The sequence below is a fragment of the Pseudophryne corroboree genome, chromosome 8 (assembly GCF_028390025.1).
Source record: "Pseudophryne corroboree isolate aPseCor3 chromosome 8, aPseCor3.hap2, whole genome shotgun sequence".
Lineage (NCBI taxonomy): Eukaryota > Metazoa > Chordata > Amphibia > Anura > Myobatrachidae > Pseudophryne > Pseudophryne corroboree.
This window is the reverse complement of record NC_086451.1, coordinates 394648721-394671559: the sequence shown is the minus strand read 5'-3', so window position 1 is coordinate 394671559 and position 22839 is coordinate 394648721. Positions and strand designations below refer to the sequence as shown.

General features: G+C 41.8%; 1 protein-coding gene and 1 long non-coding RNA gene across 3 annotated transcripts in view; one reads left to right on the top strand and one right to left on the bottom strand.

Moving 5' to 3' along the window:
* Positions 1 to 22839, top strand: part of LOC134949260 (cytochrome P450 2G1-like) — a 92622-nt gene that overhangs the window by 57115 nt on the left and 12668 nt on the right. Inside the window, exons 4-8 of one of the 2 annotated variants that reach the window (XM_063937747.1) lie at positions 1193 to 1342; positions 2460 to 2620; positions 13134 to 13310; positions 14482 to 14623; positions 18500 to 18687. In XM_063937747.1, coding sequence (XP_063793817.1) covers positions 1193 to 1342; positions 2460 to 2620; positions 13134 to 13310; positions 14482 to 14623; positions 18500 to 18687 — 818 coding nt within the window. The remainder of the gene's footprint in view (positions 1 to 1192; positions 1343 to 2459; positions 2621 to 13133; positions 13311 to 14481; positions 14624 to 18499; positions 18688 to 22839) is intronic. The other variant, XM_063937748.1, reaches the window with a different exon arrangement.
* LOC134949261 (uncharacterized) overlaps positions 1103 to 22839 on the bottom strand; it is a 37340-nt gene continuing 15603 nt past the window's right edge. Inside the window, exons 3-4 of the long non-coding RNA XR_010183129.1 lie at positions 2444 to 2610; positions 1103 to 1314 (exon numbers count right to left, since the gene is read on the bottom strand). This is a non-coding gene — a long non-coding RNA (uncharacterized LOC134949261). The remainder of the gene's footprint in view (positions 1315 to 2443; positions 2611 to 22839) is intronic.

The window sequence follows — 22839 nt, the reverse complement described above, 5'->3', positions numbered from 1 at the left end:
GTCCACATGGGAAACTTCTGTGACCCCCAAGCCTGGTGCCTCCAAGTTCCCGTGGGGGCTGTAGTTACCTCAGTGAGTGCTTAAAGTCAACAGGTAAAAAAGGCCGACAGGTTCAAAAGGTCGATGTTACAAGAGTAGATAAACAGTCAACACATGTTTTGGGTTTTTCACATGTTTTCCCAACATTTGCTTGCTTTACTATCCACATGGACATTTATTGGGAATAGTAACCTGTGGTGAGCTCAGCGGTAGTGGAGTGAGCTACCTTGCCTGATGCATGGTGAGCGAAGCGAGCCCACAAGGGTAAACGTTTGTACTGATGGTGGTCACATAACATGGAATATTCAAGATGTGGCCTAAAATAAACATTGATCTAATGTACATGTCAACCTTTTCTATCTGTTGACCTATTGCATGTCGACCTATTGACTGTCTACCTGGACATTGTAGATTTATTATACCACATTGGTATAAACTTACTAGTGCAGTGCTGGTTTGATAATGGAACTTATACTGTATAAAACGCTTTATGAGTGGGGAAATTATTTTTTCAGTGTCTGCAATTCTAATGGGAGGCAGTTAATTGACTGCCAGACGGGATCCCAGCGGTCAATATATCAACACCAGAATCCCGACAGACGGCTAGTTTCCCCACTTGGGTGGTAGTCCATGCCACCACCAACAGGTTATATATTCCACCCACGAAAGGTACCAGACGAGGCATCAGTGTTGTGCACACTATGCAGATTACCCTGGATGGAATAGGTTATGCCTAGTAGAGATGTCACATAATGGGGTGATTGCAGTGGTCTAACACTAGGAGTAGGGTCCTAACATTACTGTCAGCTCCATGTATTTTTCTTCCCATCCACGAGAGTAGCCATTTTGATACACAATATGTATAAGAATGCAGCCTATTAACTAAAAACTAGTGAAATCACTGAGAAACATGTCATCACTTTTCGTCAGTGATGTAACTAGCTCCTTTCCATGAACATTGCTTCGGATCATAAAAATGGCATACTCTAAGGCTTCTTGTAAATATCGGTCTGCTGACAAAATGGTTGCCTTTACTATGTGTATAGACTCTTTTGCCTTTGAAACTAATAATCAGTAGTAAATACAGTATAAAACTTACGTTGGTTTTCTATGTATATCATAATTTTGTAGTGTGACATTGTCATTACCACAGGAATAGCATTCTCCAATGGGGAAAAGTGGAAGATCCTCAGGCGGTTTGCCCTTGTTACACTTCGGAATTTTGGTATGGGTAAGAGGAGTGTTGAGGAGCGCATTCAGGAGGAGGCTCAATTCCTGTTGGAGGAATTCAGGAACACTAACAGTAAGTACCAGGTGAATCTATTATCATGTCTTTTCTGCAGTGGACTCATTATGCTCAACATTCTTACATTTTTTTAATTATTCCACATATCTGTCCAGATTTGAAAATTAAAGCATAATGTACACTCAGTTCCTCATTTCTACTTGGAATTCTAAACCCAAATGCATCTCTAATACTGACATGTATGTAAGCCACTTCTCAACCCTCACAATCAAACCTCTCTGGTCACCATCAATGCCCCAAATGTTTCTTCTGACTTCAACAACAAAATTTACATAAATCATCATGAGATTGTATCTTCTTCCCTGAGCAGCAACCTGCTTAATTACATCCCAGCACCTTTCATAGTATTATCCAACGAATGTAGATGAGGTATCTACTGTTCTCTTTTCCTCCTGATGTAATATTCCCCAGTTGGGATGCGTTCAGTATCCCAGCTGTCAGGATGCCGATGGTCATGTGAATGACACCAGAATCCTGATGGTTTCGGATCACAGACACCTGGGTTACTGAAGGTAAGTATCGTGTTTCAGGATTATGGTTAGTGCTGGGGGGGGAAGGGGGGTTAGGGTTAGTCACTAGGAGGAGTGGTTAGTCATAACCGCCAACACCCGAGAGTTAGACGTAGATAACAGGGGGGGTAGAAATACTTACCCAGCCCCACCCCTCGATGTTAGGATCTTCAGAGTTGGGATGCTACTGTTGGTTATGTGATTGCCGGCAATCCCAACAGCTGAGGTAATGTTTGTATTCCCCCCAGTTGACTCTATACAACATATACTTATTATACCATTATTTTTCTTTTTAGTTTTCACAACATAGTTCCAGCCATTTTGTTAGAGATCATTACAGCAACACCAAGCCAGAAAAATGGGGCCACAATACACGTTTCTCACATTCCCATCACACATTTCTCATTTTGCAGATGAATAGATTTCTCTTACATGAGATTTTAACATGAAAATGTGACCTTTAGTGGTATATTTCACTGAGGAAAAAATATACAATTTGTAAAAGTAAAAGGAAATTCAGTCTTGCTTAATTATAGAGTTTTCTGTTACTAACAGCACTATTTTCATGCAAATGATCATGTAAACTCACTTCTGTCTTTCTATAGAAAAACCCATCGATGTAACCTTCTTCTTCAGTCGTGCTGTCTCCAATGTTATCTGCTCCATTGTTTTTGGGAAACGGTTTGAATATGGAGACAAGAAATTCCTGACACTTCTTGAACTTATCAATGACAACTTCCAAATATTCAGTTCCGGCTGGGGAAAGGTAAGAGAATAACCCCTTTACTATCACTTTATCTGAAGCTTGACAAGATCTCCACAACATCTCAATCATTGCCAAAACAATTGAACTGGAATTGCAGTAGCCCACACAGGGCCTGATGTAGAGGTGCATGTTAATTTGCTGTACTAAACATCTGTCCTCAAATATCCTCATATTGCACCAAATAGCCTCATTGCTTGCCATGAAGTTTGTGAATAAGCTCTACACACTCCTTTATAAAACATCACTAATGTGATAGAAGAACAATACACATGGGACCTGATTTACATCCTGTTGCATTAGCGGTACATTTTACTAAGTACTGATGTGTAGTACAAGCCTGCAAAAGAGGATGCAGATATTGATTATCTGATGCTGTTTGGGGAACGGGAGGGGGCAGTGATGGCCACCATTACCAAAAATGGAGGTGTATCACTGCCGTTATGGCTGAGGGATGAGGCCAGTATCTTCATTGGAGGATGGGGATTTCTGGCCTTTTGTTTGGATCTGCAGTGGCTGACTTGCACGACCCCGTGGGTCACAGAGCCAGCTGATGGTGTCGCAGATGATCCAATATTGCATCCGAGGACGCAGCCCGGACCACTAATGCAAGCTGGAGGCGTAACGTTTCCTGCTGCATTATCATACAGTATAAGAGCTTTCACTGCTGCTTCCATGTAAAGCAGCGATGACTACTCTGTCCACATCTGAATCAGCCAGGCCCATGGACCCTGGACACTGGTGCTGCCATTACATGCATCTTTAGTGTGTGGCTTAGACTCTAACCTGGGTAAAAACATGGAGAGCCAATATGAGTAGGCACCAGGTTATGCATCATTGTGCTTAATGTGCAGCTTTACACCAATTTCTTTGTAACAGAAATACTAATACTAATTTCAGACACTATAAGCGACTTTGTACGTGGCTACAATGTGAAAAAGATGCTAAATTCAGGTAACAGTATGATAATCTGGGTCTTAGTACCCATTACAGAGCATCTAAGTCATGCCAGGAATCTACGCACCAGATGACACAAAAAGGATAGATGTCTGAGGACACATCAGTATGCACAAAAGAAGCACATACAGAAAAAAATGTGTACTGTATATATGCTTGTATGCCAGCTTGTAGGCATCTTGAGATGAATGCCTAGTTTCTACTAGTTGTGATCATCATCATCATCATCATCATCAATGTGGACCTGCATCTACTATATAGGCAAAACTAATTCTCCAAAGTGGCATATTAGGCTTAAGAGATAAAGTACATGGAGATAAAGTACCAACCAACCAACCAACCAACCAACCAACCAGCTCCTAACTGCCATGTTACAGGTTGTGTTTGAAAAGTGACAGAAGCTGATTGGCTGGTACTTCCATCCTATCTCTCCATGGCTTAGCACATACACCATTATCTCTTAGCCCCATTTGGATGAATACATCATGAATACAGAGTAAATGAGATGGAATTGCCTGTAACTCTGCACCAGCCATACTGCTGTGTTATTCACAGGACATATGCCCCACAAATGGATGCATGTGTAACGTTGCAACAGCACCACAGTGTGCACTGCCTTTTAAGTGTTTGCATACAAAGGTTCCAAATTATCATATTAACAGTGGATTCATAATTCAACACGCTAAGTCACAGGCTCAATAAGATAAGACCCCACAAGGCAACATTTTGAGCATGGTAGAAAACCAAATTGAGGACACACCATTGTTAGTGCTATTACTTGGCCTGATTCAGAGATGTACAGTATTGCACAGCCGCAGGGAAGCATCTGAGCAATACCGTACATCTAATAGGCTTATGCTGCTGAAGGTAGCTGTAGGAAAAAAGATGACCATCTCGTCTATTGGTCGAAATCATTGCAGCCCTCAGCCATCTGTGTAAGCCAAAGCTTACTCAGACTGGCAGTTGGAACTACTCTGCTGGGGCAGAGAAATCTGCATCCGAAGATGTAGACCCTAAGCTCGGCATATCTACAAAAAGAAGGCATCACACCCACATTTTGAATAACAGTTCCTGTCGCCACCCACGCTCTGCCCCCCAAACATCGCAGCATATCAATCTTGCTGTGGCTAAGAGGGGACTTGCGCAGTTCTCAAACCGTCGGTTTTACATACTAACTCAAATCAGGCCCACAGCCCTATCACCGGCTAGGTAACAAGAAAGTACAGTAGTTAGTCTCAGGGACTTCCACGTCGTCTCTGATTCAGAGTTGAACATAAAGCATTTGTAATTGCACCCACATTGCACACTTGTAGCAAAACTTATATATTCAACTGTGGCAAGTATTGCATGCATCTCTGCGGATGGAACAGCACTATATACACTTGGGGGGAAATTTACTATGAATCGATTTTCGGTGAGATTGCAAATCGCCCTTAATTGCCCCTTATTTCCCCTAATCGCCAGTTCAAAAATTGCACAGTTACTAGCTAGCATTTTCACTTACGTCTTTGTCTTTCATTGGTGTATGTTGTCACTTTTGGTGTGTGCGAATTGTGACAATCATGCGACTTACACATGCAAAGTCACTTCATACGTCACATTTGAATGCGCTATAACTCACAGTAGACTGCCTCACAAGTGGCATGCCAACACAGAGCTAATCAAGCCTCAATTTGCTGCACAAGTCTACATAATGCAACAAAATCCCCAAACACATTCCGACCTGCTGGTTCCTCTGTTTGGTTTCTTGGTCCCGGGCTTTTTCGGTCAGCTGATGCAGCCTACATGAAATTACTGCCTGGATCTAGCCTACTCCAAAACCTGCCTCTGCCATGGTTAATAGCAGAAAGTGAGTGCTGTAGGTGACTTGCTGGGCTTTTATTGACATTCTGATTGGTTTACCCATAATGAAAATGGTTTTTACATGTTGCTTTTTGGGAGTGATGCATTGAGATGCAATGTTTGTGCAATTTTGGTGGGGCTTTTTATGGGACTTAGCTAAAAAATGGATTTCACATGTCAAGATGCTAAAAAAAAACAGTGCTTTTGTGTATTGAAGTGTGAAGTTTATGCGATTTTGTTGCGAATTTGTCTGCATTTGCTAAGATGATTATTAGTCAATGTGGGCTTTCCACTGATACTAATATTATCTTGACAATGTTGGTACCAATGGGGATTTGTTGCGATTTGGAATGCATAGTCACATTTAACATGTAATTTCAATGCAAATTAATCCTTAGTAAATTTGCGTGACAAAACAAAATATACACCCCACAAATTGGCACACATTTAATTCTGCATGAGCCCATTAGTGAATAGGAAAAAGAACAACAAGCATTGAAGAACTGTGTCTTGTAGGAGAGTTACAATAGTTTGAAGGTTGAGGTGAGTATAATAGAGTTTAGAAGCGACATCCAAAAACTACTGTCAAATTTTAGTAGTTGACTAGATTTAAGGGAGGGAAAAGGTAGGGGGGAGGGGAAAGGAAACCAGAGCACCGGTCCAATAAGCAAAGTTTGTGGATAGAAATAACCAGCAAATAAATGTACCACGATAATGTAACGTGAATATCACTATGAGGGATAGGCAATTGTCTCATGTGGAGGTGCGCCCCTGAGAGTTGATAAACATTTGCGAGCAGAAGCGGAAAAGAACTCTCGTTTTTTGGGGGGCACTCATTAAACAGTATAATTAAAATATAACCCTTAATTAATCTTTAAAATATTTTGCCACAAAACAAACTAAACACAAACATGAACATATATTTTCTCAAAAACCAATTCATTTCCGTATTCCGTGTGAAAAGTATTATGATCACGTGTGAAAAGTGAGTACAATAGATAGCAACAGGTAGGTCCAGATTCAGAGATATCAGAAATTTGTATGTAGCAGCAAAAATGTGTCCAGAACCAAAACCTGTGTTGTACACGGATTAGAGGGCGGTATAGCGTATAATAAAGCTGACTAGGTGTGAATAGGTTTTGAACGGGCTGACTAACAGTCTGCACCACAGAGAAATGTAATGGACACCCTAAATAGCAGCCGCCATACCCCTGTCCGCATACACAGTTCTTTGTAGGCTATTGGGTAGTAGGATAATTACTAAAAAGGGTAAATGGGGGTTGGTAAGGTACTAATTGCTGATGTGGTTGTAACAATAACACCAATAATGGACCTCCCTATACCACACGTAATCTTATACTATCATTTATATATCGTAAATGTTGAGTACACACGGAATATATGTCAGAATAATTTCAGTGTAAATACTGTCAGAATAATCTCAGTGCAAATACAGGTTGAGTATCCCTTATCCAAAATGCTTGGGACCAGAGGTATTTTGGATATCGGATTTTTCCGTATTTTGAAATAATTGCATACCATAATGAGATATCATGGTGATCGGACCTTAATCTAAGCACAGAATACATTTATGTTTTATATACACCTTATACAATATACACACAGCCTGAAGGTAATTTTAGCCAATATTTTTTAAAACTTTGTGCATTAAACAAAGTGTGTCTACATTCACACAATTCATTTATGTTTCATATACACCTTATACACACAGCCTGAAGGTAATTTAATACAATATTTTTAATAACTTTGTGTATTAAACAAAGTTTGTGTACATTGAGCCATCAAAAAACAAAGGTTTCACTATCTCACTCTCACTCAAAAAAGTCCGTATTTCGGAATATTCCGTATTTCGGAATATTTGGATATGGGATACTCAACCTGTACTGTGTATCCAGTGAAATACAGATATTCATTAATAGCATAGTAGCTTACTAGTAAGTCTATCAGTCATAAGAAGCTCACTCTTCCACATCAATTACAATTCTTAACGTGTGTATGCAAAATAGGATGATTGGTATTTATCTTGTAATCATAAACCAAATTATCTCTATTAATTTGTTACATACACGTATAGTTTGACAGGGATAGATCTCAAAACCAAACTGTATCAACAGAATTGTTACATATGCACATTGGTAAGAGAAGTAGCAGAGATTGATGTGGAAGAGTGAGCATTATATCATTATTCTAGTTATTTTTATAGCCCAAACTCTGGAGTAAAAAGTCTATGGCAGGTGAGGCAGTGCCTCACCTGTGTATCCTTTCCACACATCTGTAATCAAAACTCAGCACATTTCCAGGAGTTTATAATGCTGCACCTGTGTATAATGCCCAGATGTACCCTTTGGCTCATATATTGCATGTAAAGCTGGCTCTGGGGTTAGCCAGTGCCTCCTGAGCCATTTAGCTCACCGCACGTCCCTGATAGAGGGATGTGTTGATGTGTTAAGCCTTTGTATTTGTGATATATTGCAAGGAGATAGTATTGCTATTCATAGGCAAACAGGAGAAAGCTGGACTGCTCATGGTATGAAATCATATTGGCATTCACCAGAAGCTTGATATCTTGGGTAAGGAAACTATTCGGTCTATTTACTAAGCCTTGGCTGAAGATAAAGTCAATGAAGATAAAGTACTAGTACAATTAGCTCCTAACTGCCGAGCCACAGGCTGTGTTTGAAAAATGACAGTTAGGAGCTGATTTACTGGTACTTTATCTCCGTCCACTTTATCTCAATCCAAGTTTGGTTAAATAGATCCCATATTTTCAGGAGATGTTTAATAACAAAACCAGCACAACAAAGAGATTGCATATATAAGTGATAACTGTGACAATAAACTCAGAAGTGGGAAAAATGACACTGATGCTAATTATTAGAGATACTGTATGAAGACTCTCAGCTCTTTCTGTATGTAGTTAGCACAATAATATATGGATAATTGCAGTCATTTAATGCTTTGCATGATCTGACGTAATCTGGTCTGCTTTTCCTTTCTATACGTACAATAAGTTACTGTAGAAAAACTGAAAATTAAATTAAATTAATGATTGTCTTAGTACTGTAGAAACATAGAAACATAGAATTTGTCGGTAGATAAGAACCACTTGGCCCATCTAGTCTGCCCCCTTTTTTTTTTTATCTCTAACCTTAATTGATCCTTATTTCTTTGTAAGGATATCCTTATGTCTATCCCAAGCATGTTTAAATTTCTCTACTGTCTTAGCCTCTACCACCTCTGATGGGAGGCTATTCCACTTGTCCACTACCCTTTCTGTGAAGTATTTTTTTCCGCAAATTTCCCCTGAACCTCCCCCCCTCCAGTCTCAGTGCATGTCCTCGTGTCCTATTGCTTCTCTTCATTTGGAGAATGTTTCCCTCCTGGACTTTGTTAAAACCCTTGATATATTTGAAAGTTTCTATCATGTCCCCCCTTTCCCTTCTCTGCTCCAAACTATACATATTGAGATTCCTTAGTCTTTCTGGGTATGTTTTGTGATGTAGGCCATGCACCATTTTAGTTGCCCTTCTTTGTACAGTTTCTGATGTATTAATATCCTTTTGAAGATATGGCCTCCAGAATTGAACACAGTATTCTAGATGAAGCCGTACCAATGACCTATACAGTGGCATTATTACTTCTTTCTTTCTTTCTGCTGCTGATTCCTCTCCCAATGCAGCCAAGCATCTGACTAGCCTTCCTCATTGCTTTGTTACATTGCTTACCTGCCTTTAAGTCATCTGAAATAGTGACTCCTAGATCCTTTTCCTCCTCAGTAGTTTCCAGTATAGTGCCATTAATACTATATTTAGCCTTTGGATTTTTGAGACCCAAGTGCATGATTTTGCATTTTTTGGCATTAAACTGTAATTGCCACACTCTTGACTATTCCTCTACTCTACCTAGATCCTCAATCATTTGTTTTACCCCACCTGGTGTGTCTACCCTGTTGCATACCTTTGTGTCATCTGCAAACAGGCATACTTTCCCTTTAATGCCATTTGCAATGTCACCAATAAAGATATTAAAAAGCACTGGTCCAAGTACAGATCCCTGGGGTACTCCACTGGTAACATTTCCCTCCTGTGAATGCACTCCATTTACCACAACTCTCTGTTTTCTATCCTTCAACCAAGATCTTATCCATTCAATAATCCTAATATCCAATCCCAAACTTTCAAGTTTATTTAGCAGTCTGCGATGTGGCAGTGTCAAAAGCCGTACTAAAGTGGAGATAAGCTATATCCATGGCTCCACCTTTAGCCATCACTTTAGTCACACAGTCAAAAAAGTCAATAAGATTTGTTTGACATGATCTCCCCCCGGTGAATCCATGCTGTTTGGGATCCTGTAAATTGCCGGATTTGAGATAATCTACAACTCTTTCTTTTAAGAGTGTTTCCATCAATTTCCCTACTACTGATGTAAGACTCACTGGTCTGTAGTTGTTTGCCTCTTCCTTGCTTCCACTTTTGTGCAGTGGGACTACGTTTGCTCTTTTCCAGTCCTCTGGAATTACTCATGTAACTAATGACTGGTTGAATAATTCTGTCAATGGTGCTACCAGCACCTCTTTAAATTCTTTTAATATCCTTGGATGTATCCCATCTGGCCCAATAGATTTGTCCACTTTCAGCTTTGAGAGTTCTGTTAGGACCTTCTCCTCTGTAAATGTACTTGTGTCATTTTCCTGAATATCCCTGAAACTTAACTGTGGCCCCTTCCCCTCTCTTTCAGTAGTAAATACTGAGCAAAAATAATTATTAAGATGATCTGCTATTAAATTGTCTCCCTCAACAAGACTCCCAGTGTCTGTCTTTAGTTTTATTATTCCGCCTTTTGTTTTTCTCCTTTCGCTTATATACCTAAAAAAAGTTTTGCCTCCTTTACCCACTGACTGGGCCATTTTCTCCTCAGCTTGTGCCTTTGCACATCTGATTACCTTCTTAGTATCCTTCTGTCTAACAAGATATATCTCTTTGTCTTCATTATTTTGTGTCTGCTTATATTTCCTAAAAGCCATCTTTTTTGCTTTCACAATATTTGCTACTTCTTTTGCAAGCCACACTGGCTTCCTTTTCCTTGTGTTTTTCCTAACACTTTTGATACAAAGGTCTGTTGCCTTTAATATTGCACATTTTAATGTTTCCCACCTCTCCTGCACGGCTTCCAAGTTCCTCCACTCTACCAAAGAATCGCTTACACATTTTCCCATCCCTACAAAATCAGCCTTCCTAAAATCCAACACCTTTGTTTTTGTATGGGATGAGTCAGTCTCTGTCTTTATACTGAACCATACTGCTTGATGATCACTGGATCCCAGATTTTCACCCACTTTTACATCCAATATTCTGTCTCCATTTGTAAGTATTAAGTCTAATATAGCGTCTTTCCGAGTGGGCTCCCTCACCAATTGGTGGAGGGATGCTCCCTGAAGGGAATTTAAAATGTCCCTACTTCTAGTGGAACTAGCAACAGACACCTCCCAGTTTACATCAGGAAGATTAAAGTATCCCATGATTATTACCTCTCCTTTTAATGCCATTTTAGTTATGTCCTGCAATAGGTACTTGTCGAGTTCCTCTTCCTGACCTGGTGGCCTGTATATCACGCCAATATGAATACTCGACTTTTCCCCTGTTTCTATGGTCACCCAAAGGGCCTCAGTTTTTTCTTCAATACTTTGTATTAATGTAGTATTTATGCATTTTTTTTACATACATTGCTACCCCTCCTCCGATTTTTCCAATTCTGTCCTTCCTAAATAAAGTATATACCGGTATAGCTATGTCCCAGTCATGATTTTCATTGTACCATGACTCTGTAATTGCCACAATGTCTAGATCATCCCTTGTCATTATTGCAATTAGTTCTGGGATTTTATTTCCTAAGCTCCTAGCATTTGCACACATAGCTTTTAGAGTTTTGTTTGTGCTTTTCCTGTTCCTAGCTATGTTCCTCTCTCTGCCTATTTTTATTTGGTTTTGATCTGAATTATCTTCTATTGCTGTGGATATGCTACCTATTCCCTTTGCCTGCAGAATCAATACCTCTGTGTTGGGGGAGCAGATTTCTTTATTCTTGTTTGGTTCACTGCCCCCCTCTGTTAGTTTAAATAGTTCTTGATGAAGCATACAAACTGTTCAGTTAGTATTCTCATTCCCCTTGAAGATGGGTGCAGGCCTTCACTTTTGTATAAGCTCCTATCTTGCCAGATGGTGTGACTGTGGCCTATAAATCCAAATCTCTTCTCATTGCACCATGTCCTTAGCCAAACATTGAAGTTTGGCAGTACATAGACTACTGTAGATGCTCTGCAGTATTACATGGCTGTCCACCAGAGGGAGTGCCTGGAGTAGGAGTCAGTGTGTAACCACAATGTGCATACACAGAAATTAGATCTACTTTATTATTACAATGCTGCGCACATTCTCTAGGCACCTAAATCTACAGTAATTTGTAATTCAGCACTACCCCATTCTTTGAGAATACCTACACTGCATATATTAAACAATACAGAAGTAAATTACTCATCTTTTATATCACAATAATCCCTTTTGCCTTTGTACTGTCTCTGCTTGCTCATGACATATTCTCCAGATGGAAGTAGAAATATAAAGAATGTGTGAGGGTTGTGATTTAGGTGATATAAAGGGCAGCACGGATGGTGTAATGGTTAGCATTACTGCCTCACAGCACTGAGGTCATGGGTTCGATTCCCACCATGGCCCTAACTGTGTGGAGTTTGTATATTCTCCCTGTGCTTGTGTGGATTTCCTCTGGGTACTCCGGTTTCCTCTCACAATCTAAAAATATACAGGTAGGTTAATTGGCTCCCTACAAAATTAACCCTAGCATGACTGTGTGTGCATGTGATAGCGAATATAGATTGTAAGCTCCACTGGGGTGGGGACTGATGTGAATGACCAAATATTGTCTGTAAAGCGCTGCGGAATATGTGTGCGCTATATAAATAACTGGTAATAAATAATAATAAATAAATAATATAAAGTAAAGGCCTGATTCAGATTTGCCCAGGGCCATCATAAAAGCATTGTAGACACTGGGCAAATCCATGCACTTGGGTTGCTACACACCCATTCATGGAGCCAGTTAAATATTTTACATAACATTGCGGTACTGCGTCATCTCTCCACACGCTTCCATACAGTGAATGGCTGTCAAACTTTGATTGGTGCATACTCCAGCCTTCCACAAATCAGCATGCTGACAATCATTCACTGTCTGGCTGCAGGCTGGGAGGTAGGTAGAGAATGCTGCCTGGCTGCTCTGATTGTGTGACCACCACAGAGTATCCTGGAATTGTCGGGTGGTTTACGTACAAAACCAATATTTGGGGGTCTGCACAGGCACAAGACCAGTTCTGTTCAGACCCCCCCCCCTTAGCTGCAGCATGATTGACATGCTACAGTATTTGTGGGGCAGAGCTGGGGCAGCAACAGCCACCCTTCTTCACAATGGGTGTGACATGCTTTGTAGGCATGTCGGGCAAATGATCTGAAATGCTGGAGGCAGTCTTCCTGGACCCAGGTGATGCATTTATATTTTATTTGCATGGGATTGCACAGCTGCTTAGCTGTGCAATTTCTTAGAAATCTGAATCAGGCCATAAGGCTCTTTGTGTTTGTTATTGGTCTCATAACAAGCTGTTCACTGTTACTTTGGCCCTGTGCAGTTTTACAACATGTTCCCAGGGATAATGAATCATTTGCCAGGACCTCACAATCGCATTTTCAGGAATTTTGAAAAGATGAAATCCTTTGTGTTGGAAAATATAAAAGAACATGAGAAGACATTTCAGGCCGACTGCCCACGGGACCTAATAGATTGCTTCCTTAACAAGATGCAGAAGGTAAGTGGAAATTCCAAACTTTTGAGATTTTTTTGCTTTTTAAAAAAATAAAAATAAATCATAAATAATAATTAAACTTTTACTCATCTGAAGGGTGTCCAATGCATACACTATACAATAAACACATTCATAAGGACACAATATTATAAAGACTCGGAGACATGTTTCTGGCAGTATAAAATTTGACAGCTTTTCAACATACAGGCCGAGATGTACTAAAGCCAAAAATTAGGTAAAAACTCTGAAACTCCCGTGAGTTGTTACTGCATTCCCATATGTACCAACTCCAGAATACATAGAGCTGGTGGGTAATGCCAACTGTAGCTGCCATTACCCAATAGAATCCTATGGGCTTCTTTCCACATTCTGCCCTGAGACAAATCCTGTTGGATCCTTTCCTCGGCCGACGCATCACTCTGCGCATTCGCAGAAGTACTCCCGAGTCTTAAACATGGAAGTCCAATGATGTAAAAGACAGGTCTAATCAAGGAGAGCTGTCCTTTTTCACATTTGTAAGTACATATGTGATTGATACAGTATGTATGCGATAAGTGGTGGGATGCACTGCATCATGGATACAATGCTTAGTACATTCTGGCCATAGTAAGAATTATCAAATACATTTAAATAAACTAAAGTATGGTGGCAAAGAAAAAATGGCCATAATCAGCCCACACCAACAATGCACTACCGAACTAAGAACACGCAATTCCAAATGATACCGCCAAAGGTGCACACAAACCAAAAAACTCAACAGCTACCAACAATAATATCAACTCTACCTTCTAATATGACTACCCACCGAGTAGAGTGATGACGTAGCCCTTGTCAGGGAGGTCCAGTGAACAAACAAGTCAACGAAGGTGAGCACACCCAAAACCATAACATTAATCAACTCAACCAAATTTGCACCCAAAGCAGTGACCTTATGTTCTTTCCTGCCTCAAAAACAGCGAACGACAAAACCCACCACCAAATCATCAAAATTTGGGACAGGAACAACGAGGAGTAATATCAGAACACAAAGCCTCAACATTCAACATAGATAACACAACCCTAACCATCATACTGTATGTAGGACAAACCAATCACATGGTGTCCACAAGACAGCCCCCCAGAATTGTGTTTTAACCCACTCCACTCCAATGCAATTTCTCATTTCACTGTCCAGGAGCAAGGGAATCCAGTGAGCAACTTCAACATGGAAACTCTTGTGATGACAACACTAAACTTGTTCTTTGGTGGAACAGAGACTGTGAGCACCACCCTGAGATATGGGATCCTTATCCTGATGAAATATCCAGATGTTACAGGTATGGTGGTTTACAAATAAATATTTGGAAAAGGAAGGAATTCATAGACATGCTGAGACATTGTTATTAGCGCAATAGTACTGGATACAGCAAGGTATACAAAGCAATAGCAGCCATCAGTGGGAATGACAATGTTTATGATGTTCTTGCACCATTCTCCACAGAAGGCAGCCTGACCAAGGAAAGCAATGCCCTTCCATATTCTGGAATGGATATTTCTCTGGTCCAAAGTTTAGGGCTGCAGCAATAAAACATGAATTAGTATACTGGTAGATTTGTATCCCTCAATCAGCTCATTTAACAAGAGTGGGACTGACCTTATACATCTTTAACTCTAATTCATTTTATTGGATACTAGATGTTGTGAAGTTAGTGGAAAAGAAAATATGAGGCTGATTCGGAGTCCCACACTGCTCTAGCATTAGCATCTTTTGCTGTTGTTGCATCTGTGACTTTATGCCAATGCTAGAAAAAGCCCTTCTCCTGGTGAACAAATGTGCCTCTGAATGTGCAAGGACTGGGGCATCCACTTTGTGTGTCTTTAGATCCTACCATCAGATGCACCATCAAAGCCTTCACCTGCCCCGTGCTGAGTGCAGTTTCTCCGTCAGAGTATTTCCTCCAATATAAGTGATTAAACATATATCCCAACTGTCCCAATTCCATCGGGACAGTCCTGTTATTCAGACACTGTCCCGTCTGCGGTCCACAGTGTCCCGCGGGTGGGGTGGGGGGGCAAGTTGGGAGAGCCTGTGATCATCACTGCTCTGCTCTGCATAGTAGCTGGTGATCACTGAATAGATGCTAAGTGTATGTGCAAGGCATCTTACAGTGCGCAGGGAGGGGGGCAGTTAGCCGGGGGCTGCCCAGCTGCTCAGGAAGCTCTGGGCATGCCCCCAAAATGATGATAATTGGGGTCAAGGAGCAATGTCCTGCCCACCCATTCAAGGCCATGCCACCTTTATCTGAGGCCCACCCCTTTTTAAGGTTGGGAGGTATGGATTAAGTGTCTGAGTTTGAAACCTCTTCTGTGAAGTGTCTGTGACACTCTCAGAGCACACCAATAAGATAGTTATCTTCATTTTGGATAGTCAACTCCCAGTCACCGCCCAATACATATCGGATACCATACACCTTAATCACAACTCCGACTGTGGAACACATGCGCTGTGTCACTTTTCCTTAGCTACTTAGACTAAAGATGTGCGCCATCCCTTTTTCGCTGGTTTTGGTTTCCTAGAAAACACTGTAACAAAGCATTACGTATGCAGATACAGCCTCAGATGCACACAGAATATAGGCATGACGCACATGATTATAATCAGCAGAGTCTGCTTGTGTGACTTATTCACATAGCCTGACGATATTGAAATTGCACGGGACTTGTCAGTTTACTCACACCAGGCATTTCCCGCTGTATGGCGTATTGAGACACGACGTACGAGGACACATCTGTACATGTTTTCTACACTCTATGTCTATGCAATTATCATCAATCATCTGGGCAGCTCAGGATGTAGTTTAGTGTAATTAGTTGCTCCAGGACAACCATGACAGATTAATGCAGTGACAGATATGAAGCAAACACACTTGTAATGAATTATATGAGATACACAGCGCCTTGAGAAATCTGGCTGCAGTATAAACAAAGAGGTATCCGGATGATAGACCGACCGTTAAAAGGTTGACAGTCAATAGTTCGACACCAAATGGTCAACATGCATATGGCCGACATGGTCAAAAGTTTTTTTTATATATATTTTTTTATTTTTTACTTTTTCATACTTTGCCATCCACGTGGACTACAATAGGGAATAGTAACCTGTGCCGAGCACGGCGAGCGAAGGGGCACATTAATTGGGGTTCCACATGCTGTAAGGTAAAATTTGTCACCAAAAACACATGAAAAACTCACGCTGACCATTTACGTGTCAACCTTTTGAACATGTTGGCCTTTTTACCATGTCGAACATGTGCATGTTGACCATTTGGTGCTAACCTTTAGACTGTCGACCTATTATCCGGATTCCTCTTTCTTCATACTGCAGGAAAAAATTTCAAGTCACTGTGTATCTCATATAATGGATTGATTACTATTGAAAGTACTTGCAAGTTGGATCGATTGGTTATTGTTATTGCTAATACATTACTAATTTGCAAAACATGTTTAAACAGAAATAACTGCTGCGTGTTTATGCCGTATTGCTAGTAGATGAATAGATGAATCATTGTGTTGATAAAAAAAAACCTAAATATTGTGTCGCTGATATAAAGTACCAGCTGATTGGCTGGTACTTTATATCACTCCACTTTATCACTCTCTAAGACTTTAGTACTTCTACCCCTTAGTAACAATGCTGGACGAGCATTTGATAAGATTCTTACCATTGTACAAATTGAGATGACAACATTTCTTGGCCCAGCTTACAATACAGATGTGTCCTCACACATCTTTGCTGCAGGAGGCAGCTTACCGCGGTGCTGGCACAATGTATATGCTTCACAACACAGCACAACCTCCCGCAACCACACAGCTCACAATCCTACTGTACAATGGTGGTCATTCCGAGTTGTTCGCTCGCTAGCAGTTTTTAGCAGCCGTGCAAATGCTATGCAGCCGCCCACTGGGAGTGTATTTTAGCTTAGCAGAAGTGTGCACGAAAGGATCGCAGAGCGGCTACAAAGTTTTTTTGTGCAGTTTCTGAGTAGCTCAAAACCTACTCAGCGCTTGCGATCACTTCAGACTATTCAGTTCCTGTTTTGACGTCACAAACATGCCCTGCATTCGCCCAGCCTTTTTCCTGGCATGCCTGCGCTTTTACGAACACTCCCTGAAAACGGTCAGTTGCCACCCAGAAACGCCTACTTCATGTCTATCACTCTGCAGTCAGCAGTGAGACTGAAAAGCTTCGCTAGACCCTGTGTGAAACGACATCGTCCGTTGTAATAGTACTTCACGCGTGCGCATTGCGCCGCATACGCATGCGCAGAAGTGCCGTTTTTTTGCCTCATCGCTGCACAGCGAACGAATGCAGCTAGCGATCAACTCGGAATAACCCCCAGTATGTGTAGCGGGAGCATAGCTTCCCACTACCACAATGCAGTGGCAAGCAGCCCATGATGCGTGCATCGCAGACCAATCTGTACTTTTATCATTTCAATTATCATTAAAAGAGTTAGACGGCACTTCCCACTTCTTATATATTGGTCAATGGACACGACAAGACCTTATTATTATTATTATTATTATATATCCTAGCCTGGTACACATTCCCCTGATGGTTACTTGCTTATTACACTGCTCCAATCGCAACACATATTGTCCAGGGACTTCCATTTGTATGTACATCAGATTCACCGTATGTACGACAGTATGTATACAGAATTAACATCTCATTAAAAATCATTACAAGTCAGATTTAATTACTTTCACCGTTAAAAATATAATATATGCAGTCAAACAGTTGCGCTATCATTCCTGATATCGGAGAAGCCTTGGCGCGGCTCAGCAGCTAAACATGTCTTTGCAAACACGTGTGACCAATTCTCTGAAATTCTACTACCATATAGGTTCAGGTATGGTTACAGGTAATTTTTTAGTGTGCTGGGGGATACCACGGCAGGGGGGGGGGGAGCACCCCCCCCTCTCTGTCTGACGAAAATATAATATAGTAAGATATCGGGGTGATTTTTAGAGCCAATAGAAGAGAATTAGAGCTTGGTCTCCTAGCGTAACAAAGACACATTTTAATAATAATTAAAACTATGTGAATAGACACCATGGGTCAAATTGTACTTTAGTTTTAAATTACATCATTGTGTGGTTCTGTGTGTCTTTAGTTGTGCAATTTACGTGTGCTACTCTCTGTCTGCCAGAAAAAGTTCACAAAGAGATAGACAAAGTGGTTGGAAGAAACCGGTGCCCAACAGTGGAGGATCGGAGCAAAATGCCATACACTGATGCTGTGATACATGAGATACAACGTTTCACCAGTATAATACCACTGAGTCTACCACATTCTGTAGTATGTGACACCCACTTTAGAGGATACATGCTGCCCAAGGTGAGATGTATAGCCCACAAGGACAATGTAATGTATAAAAATGGAGAAAGTGTAAACTCAAAGCATTTTATTGGAAAGGTAAGTGTAAAAAGGGGTATAGTTAGTAAAAGTCGATTTGGGTTGATGTTTGGAAAATTTTTGGATCGTTGTTTGGACAATTTTTGATCTATTTTGTGTTTCAGGGTCTAAATCAAACATTCACTAACAAATGATTTCTGACATCCTTTAAAAAAAAAAAATTCAAAAATAATCTGTTAGTAAATGTGGGATTTAGGGGTATATTTACTAAAAGTCGATTTTTGGTCAATGTTTGGACGAATTTGTATTATAGGGTCTAGATCCCACATTTACTAACAGATAATTTTTGTCATTTTTTGAAACAATGTCAAAAATAATCTGTTAGTAAATGTGCGATTTAGACCATGAAACACAAAATCGATAAAAACAGGATTTTAATACCCACCGGTAAATCCTTTTCTATAAGTCCGTAGAGGATGTTAGGGACACCAAAAGAACCATGGGATATAGATGGATCCGCAGGAGGTATGGGCACTTTAAGACTTTCAAAGGGGGCGTGACCTGGCTCCTCCCTCTATATCCCTCCCCAGACTCAGTTTGGAACTGTGCCGTGGATTGAGCCTGCTGAATCGTGTGACATATCCAGCGGGCAATGGTCTGCTTGGAAGCAGGATACCCAAGTTTATTGGGATCATATAGCACAAATAGAGACTTTGTTTTCCTAACTGGAGCCGTTCTGGCAACGTAAATCTTCAAAGCTCTGACGACATCCAGAGACTTTTCCTCAGCCAAAGTGTCAGTAGCCACTGACACCACAATAGGTTGGTTAATATGAAAAGAGGAAACCACCTTTGGCAGAAATTGTTGCTGAGTTCTCAATTCTGCCCTATCTTCATGGAAGATCAAATAAGGGCTCTTGTGAGACAAGGCCGCCAATTCAGACACCCGCCTTGCGGATGCCAATGCTAACAAAATGACAACCTTCCAAGTGAGGAATTTCAACTCCACTGTACTTAAAGGTTCAAACCAATGTGATTTTAGGAATGTCAAAACCACATTAAGATCCCAAGGTACCATAGGTGGCACAAAAGGAGGTTGGATGTGCAGGACCCCTTTTACAAAGGTCTGCACCTCAGGAAGTGAGGCCAATGGTTTCTGAAAGAAAATTGATAAAGCAGAAATCTGCACTTTTATGGAGCCTAATTTAAGGCCCGCATCTACTCCATTTTGTAGAAAATGGAGAAAACGTCCAAGGTCAAACTTCTCCCCTAGAGCTTTCTTGGACTCGCACCAGGAAATATATTTCCTCCAAATACGGTGATAGTGTTTCGACGTCACACCCTTCCTAGCAAGGATAAGAGTGGGGATGACTTCATCGAAAATACCCTTATGGGCTAAAAGTCTTGATAGACGAACGGCCCCTTCCGCAGAAGATCCTCGCGAAGAGGAAGAGGCCATGGATCTTCGACTAACAACTCCTGAAGATCCGGGTACCAAATTCTCCTTGGCCAGTCTGGAACTACAAGGAGCGCTGGAATCTGTGATTTTCATAGGCTTCTCAGAACCTTTGGAATGAGAGGAAGCGGAGGGAAAACGTACACCGACGGATACACCCAAGGTGACGTCAGTGCATCCACTGCCGCCGCCTGAGGGTCCCTGGGCCAGGAACAATACTTTAGTAGTTTTTTGTTGTGGCGGGATGCCATCATGTCTATGTGGGGAACCCCCCATAGACTTGTTAGTAGGGAGAAGACCTCCTGATGGAGGCTCCACTCTCCTGGATGTAGATCGTGTCTGCTGAGGAAGTCTGCTTCCCAGTTGTCCACTCCCGGAAGGAAAATTGCCAACAGAGCGCGTACCCGAGTCTCTGCCCAGCGAAGAATCCTTGTCGCTTCTGCCATTGCTGTTCTGCTCTTTGTGCCGCCTTGGCGGTTTATGTATGCTACCGCTGTCACATTGTCCGATTGGATCAGGACAGGCCGGTTTTGAAGAAGATGCTCCGCTTGTAGAAGGCCGTTGTACATGGCCCTCAGCTCCAGCACGTTTATGTGAAGAAGAGTTTCCTGACTTGATCATCTTCCTTGGAAGGTCACCCCTTGTGTGACTGCTCCCCAACCCCGGAGACTTGCATCCGTGGTCACTAGGATCCAGTCTTGGATCCCGAATCTGCGTCCTTCTAGGAGGTGAGAGCTGTGTAGCCACCACAGGAGCGAGATTCTGGTGTTGGGGGATATAACTATCCTCCGGTGCATATGAAGGTGGGATCCGGACCATTTGTCAAACAGGTCCCACTGAAAAACTCTGGCATGGAACCTCCCGAATTGGAGGGCCATGTATGCCGCCACCATCTTCCCCAGCAATCGAATGCATTGATGAATGGAGACAGTTGGTGGTTTCAGAATGAGTTTTACCAAACTCTGAATTTCCAGTGCTTTCTCCAGAGGGAGGAACACTCTCAGCTGGACCGTGTCCAGAATCATACCCAAAAATGCCAACCGGGTTGTTGGAATTAAGTGTGATTTCGGCAGGTACAAGAGCCAGCCGTGCTGTTGTAGAAGCGACAGAAACAGTGCAATGTCCTGTACCAGTTTTTCCTTGGACCTCGCCTTTATCAGGAGATCGTCCAAGTACGGGATAATTGTAACTCCTCTTTTTCTGAGGAGAACCATCATTTCTACCATGACTTTTGTGAAAATCCTCGGAGCCATGGCCAGGCCAAACAGCAACGTCTGAAATTGGAAATGAGTATCCTGGATTGCAAACCGGAGATAACTCTGATGAGGGGGATAAATGGGAACATAAAGGTAGGCATCCTTTATGTCCAAAGACACCATGAATTCCCCCTCCTCCAGGCTGGAGATCACCGCTCGGAGAGACTCCATCTTGAATTTGAATTTCTTCAGGAAAAAATTTAGAGATTTTAGGTTGAGGATTGGTCGTACCGAGCCATCCGGCTTCGGCACTACAAATAGGCTTGAATAAAAACCTTCCCCTTGTTGCGTCCGGGGGACCGGGATCACAACCTGATTTTGACATAATTTTTGTATTGCTCCACAGACTAGAACTCTGTCTGGAAGCGAAACTGGTAAGGGTGATTTGAAAAAACGGCGAGGGGGAACGTCTTGGAATTCTAGTTTGTACCCTTAGGTCACAATTTGTAACACCCAAGGGTCCCGGTCCGAGCGAACCCGAACCTGACTGAAAAGCCTTAGACGTGCCCCCACCGGTGCGGTCTCCTGTAAGGGAGACCTGGCGTCATACGGTGGATTTGGCAGAAGCCGGGGAGGACTTCTGCTCTTGTGAACTCGAGGAGGCGGGAGTTCTCTTGCCCCTTCCTCTACCTCTGGTAGCGAAGAAGAAGTTACCTCGGCCTTTGCTATATTTATTGGGCCGAAAGGACTGCATATGATAGTGCGGTTTCTTCTGTTGCACAGGAGCATAAGGTAAATAAGTAGATTTACCCGCTGTGGCCGCTGATACTAAATCAGTAAGGCCATCACCAAACAGTTCCCCACCCTTAAAGGGAAGGGACTCCATATTTTTCTTGGAATCAGCGTCAGCATTCCATTGATGAGTCCATAGCGCACGCCTAGCCGCAATTGACATAGCATTAGCCTTAGCCCCCAGGAGGCCAGCATCTCTTGCAGCCTCTTTCAAATACTCAGCCGCGTCCCTGATATAACCAAGCGTCACTAGGATACTATCCCTATCCAGAGTATCGAAATCCACAGATAAACTTTCAGCCCATTTTTCAATGGCGCTACTAACCCACGCTGATGCAATAAGCGGTCTAAGCTGCGTCCCCGTGGTAGTAAAAATAGCTTTTAAAGTAGCCTCCTGCTTACGATCCGTCGGCTCCTTAAGAGTCGTCGACTGAGCCGCAGGGAGCGCTACCTGTTTAGACAAGCGTGCTAGGGCTTTGTCTACTGTGGGTGGTATTTCCCACTTATCCCTATCCTCTGCGGGAAAGGGGTATGCCACCTTGATTCTATTTAGTTCAAAACAAGGAGGAAAACCGAGGAACCCGAGCGTCTCTTTTCTTTGTAAATAAGGACCCTCGTTTCTGGTGTAAAGGGGTCCTCGTCAATACGTAATATGTCTTTGACAGCCACAATCATATACTGAATACTCTTA